General features: G+C 36.3%; 1 protein-coding gene across 1 annotated transcript in view; it reads left to right on the top strand.

Annotated features, from left to right (window-relative positions):
* LOC310926706 (cysteine-rich secretory protein LCCL domain-containing 1-like) overlaps positions 1 to 2,246 on the top strand; it is a gene marked incomplete at both ends in the record, with an annotated part of 15,960 nt that extends 13,714 nt beyond the window's left edge. Inside the window, 5 exons of the mRNA XM_083888890.1 lie at positions 1 to 26; positions 125 to 197; positions 316 to 385; positions 476 to 609; positions 2,195 to 2,246. The exon at positions 1 to 26 is cut by the window's left edge and continues 18 nt beyond it. Of these exons, the coding sequence (XP_083745016.1) occupies positions 1 to 26; positions 125 to 197; positions 316 to 385; positions 476 to 609; positions 2,195 to 2,246 (355 nt within the window). The remainder of the gene's footprint in view (positions 27 to 124; positions 198 to 315; positions 386 to 475; positions 610 to 2,194) is intronic.
* Between the last annotated feature and the right edge of the window lie 1,272 nt (positions 2,247 to 3,518).

Here is a 3,518-nt window from a genome sequence, read left to right as displayed (position 1 = left end):
TTCCTTCAAAGTAGAAACGGTGCCAGGTAATAGTCACTCGATCGTATCTGACCGCGACAAACGACCCAGAAGTGATCGATAACGTTGAGTCATTTTTGCTGCGTCTTCTTCTTCTTTTGCTCAGTCAAAGCAGTGACGTGTGAAACCACCGTGGCTCTTTTCTGCCCGTTCAAGAAACCTGTGCGACACTGTCCCAGGTAACGACATCCTTGGTTATGTACCTGTACTTTGTCAACTGACATTTACAGACAGAATATTTTATTATTAGTCCAAAAATTTAAAAGAAATTGTATGTAAATATCTTCTTCTTCTCAGGTTGTATTGTCCCAGAAACTGTTTGCGCGAAAGTCGAATCCGTGTCATCGGGACAAAGTATTACGCGGACGTGAGTATCTTGAGTCGTTTGTGGAAAAAAGTCGTCTGCAGACTCGCACCAGACAAACGGACCGATGTCGCCGTTGTGTTTTTTGTACAGAAATCCAGTATCTGCAGAGCGGCCATTCACGCTGGAGTGATCCAGAACGAGTCTGGAGGTTACCTCGATGTGATGCCCGTGGACAAGCGGCAGCAGTACAGTGGCAGCTCGCAGAACGGCGTCACCTCAGAGAGGTACGATTACACATATGAAGCATAAAATGACAAGGACAGATCTCACTGATCATTTTTACCACTAAAAATCTACCCCTACGAAACAGAACACCGCTCAGAGAATTTTATGTTATCATGTTTATCACGTTATATAGACGTTTAGAGCTGCAACTTACGATTATTTTCATAATCGATTAATCTGTCGACTATTTTCATAATTATCTTGTTTTGTCCGCAAACCAAAATGATTCACTTTTAATGATTTATTTCTTCTATGAAGCAAAGAAAACATTCACATTTAAGAAGCTAAAACAATCTGAAATCTTGTTTTAATCATGAAAAAAGCTTAATAATCGATTAATCGAGTCATTGTTTCACCTCTATTGTTATTACTAATTTATTATATGGGAATTATTAAGCAAGGACATGTCAGGAAATGTCTTTAATCAATTTTACCAGACTTTTGTTGTGTTTAGCCTAGCTACACAGCTTGCTAACTAACATTAGCTTCATGTTTGGTAGTTTCGTAGGATTTGTTAATGATTTCTTTCTTATATGGAGCAAAGAAATTAAGAAAAATTCACATTTAAGAAGCTAAAACAATCAGAAATCTTGTTTTAATCATGAAAAAAGCTTAATAATCAATTAATCTAGTCATTGTTTTCACCTCTATTGTTATTACTAATGTATAATATGGGAATTATTAAGCAAGGACATGTCAGGAAATGTCTTTAATCAATGGGAATAGTACCAGACATTTGTTGCTAGCCTAGCTACACAGCTTGCTAACTAACATTAGCTTCATGTTTGGTAGTTTCCTAGGATTTGTTAATGATTTCTTTCTTATATGGAGCAAAGAAATTGAGAAAATATTCACATATAAGAAGCTAAAACAATCAGAAATCTTGTTTTTATCATGAAAAAAGCTTAAACATCGATTAATCGAGTAATTGTTTCACCTCTATTGTTATTACTAATTTATTATATGGGAATTATTAAGCAAGGACATGTCAGGAAATGTCTTTAATCAATGGAAATAGTACCAGACATTTGTTGCTAGCCTAGCTACACAGCTTGCTAACTAACATTAGCTTCATTTTTGGTAGTTTCCTAGGATTTGTTAATCGGGGACTCTTAATCTTATTGCTCCTCTGTTGGAAGGGCTAGTTAGCTAGTTAGCCCAATGAGAACTTAGCAGTCGGGCTGGAAGTTGGAACTGAGAGTTACCCTCTACTGAACTGAGAGTTATTGTTAGCAATTCAAGTCGATAACAACACTCAACGTGGTTTTTTAAACAGCGTAGCAACATGACCACGTTTAAAAATTTAACAGTACAAGTGATTTACTGTGGAATAAATATGACAGAAGTGCTATTAACGGTATAAGTAGCAGTGTTTTTAGGGTGGCAGCCATCTTGGAATCCCATGCCAAGGTGTGTGAGGTTGCTCCGAACTTGGAAATTCCAAAAAAAAACTACAATTGGAACACATTATAAGCCCAAATTACATCTTTATATGACATCTTTATATCACAAAGACAAAGTCATCTCTGTATATAGTGTGCCACTCACTCTCTGTCTGTCTTTTTCTTGCTCTTCTCCATCCAGTTTAGTGAATCCATCGGGAGGAAAAGCCTTCAGAGTGTTCGCAGTCATGTGAAAAACCGCTCTTAAAGGCCAGAGAACCATCAAACATGGCCACTGAACAACCAGCAAACCCACTCATTACACTCGGTACAACCTGCAATTACATCACCGTGCTACAGTAAATAAGCCTCGGCCTCCGACACTAAAACGGTAACATGACTTTCATCAAAGGCTTCACTTTTAACTTTTGGTCATGAGTCCAAACTTAGCTTGGTGAAGAATTCCCGGTGAGTGATGATCTTGGATCTCTCGCTCCTTACGTCGGCCATAATAATCACACCGGGCCACCACACACCATTCCTGACATCATCGTCGTAATGTCGCCAGATTTAGAATCACTCCATAATTTAATATTACAACTGTTTCTGACCAGAATCAAATCAGACATACAGTAAAATACCACCAAAACCCATTTTCAGAATTCAAAAAAATAACTCCAAAGGGAAAAGAAGATGACAGGATATGTAAAATAAATGTACATATCATATATTTATAGGTCACAAATAACTTCATAATTTGAATAAACGTTGGGAACCAATTGAACAGAAAATGGATGACAATTATTTTAGAAAAATCACGTGTAAGATGGAAATTGACAGTGTTTTAAACTTAAATCTTTTTCACAAAGTTAATTTTTTAAAGTTAAAATAGCAATCCCATGAGCCTTTATTTTGGCGAAATACTCACTTTCTTCATCTCTACCGTACTCTAAGTACTCTAAGTCTACAGTACTGCAACAAAACAGGCGGTGAAATACAGACTGTATATTTCTGTACATAGTAATGTAAATAATGGTCAACTCTTTATGAAACACATTTGCAGCTTTACAAATCAAACAAGCAGGAAAATACTAACATGAGTAGATGTTGAAACAATAAAACATGTACTCATCACACAAGATCTTCATTTTTTTTTGGAAAAGACAAATAACTTGTAAATATTATGTATGGAACAGGTCCTAGCCTTTTTTATATATTTTATATAAATATAGATTTATATAAATATGGATCCTGGCTGGCCAGGAATGTGCATGGCAGAATCTTCATATAAATACTTTGAAATAAAGTTTTAATGTGTATTAATATAATTTGTTTTTCTTTCTTTCTTTCTTTCTTTCTTTCTTTCAAAGTTGGTTGCAGATGTATAGCGTAGTGCGGTCGATTGACCTCATTTCAAATATCAGACCCCGCTGCTTCCCGCCGTCTCAAATTCAGCTGTGGGTCAAGATATTTCAAGTGAAATTTTTGTCTTTCTCGAAAGCTGTGGGTGTTTCCAGGAACTGTGG

The sequence above is a fragment of the Microchirus variegatus genome, assembly GCF_963457635.1.
Source record: "Microchirus variegatus genome assembly, chromosome: 5".
Taxonomy (NCBI): Eukaryota; Metazoa; Chordata; class Actinopteri; order Pleuronectiformes; family Soleidae; genus Microchirus; species Microchirus variegatus.
This window is presented reverse-complemented; position numbering and strand designations above follow the sequence as displayed.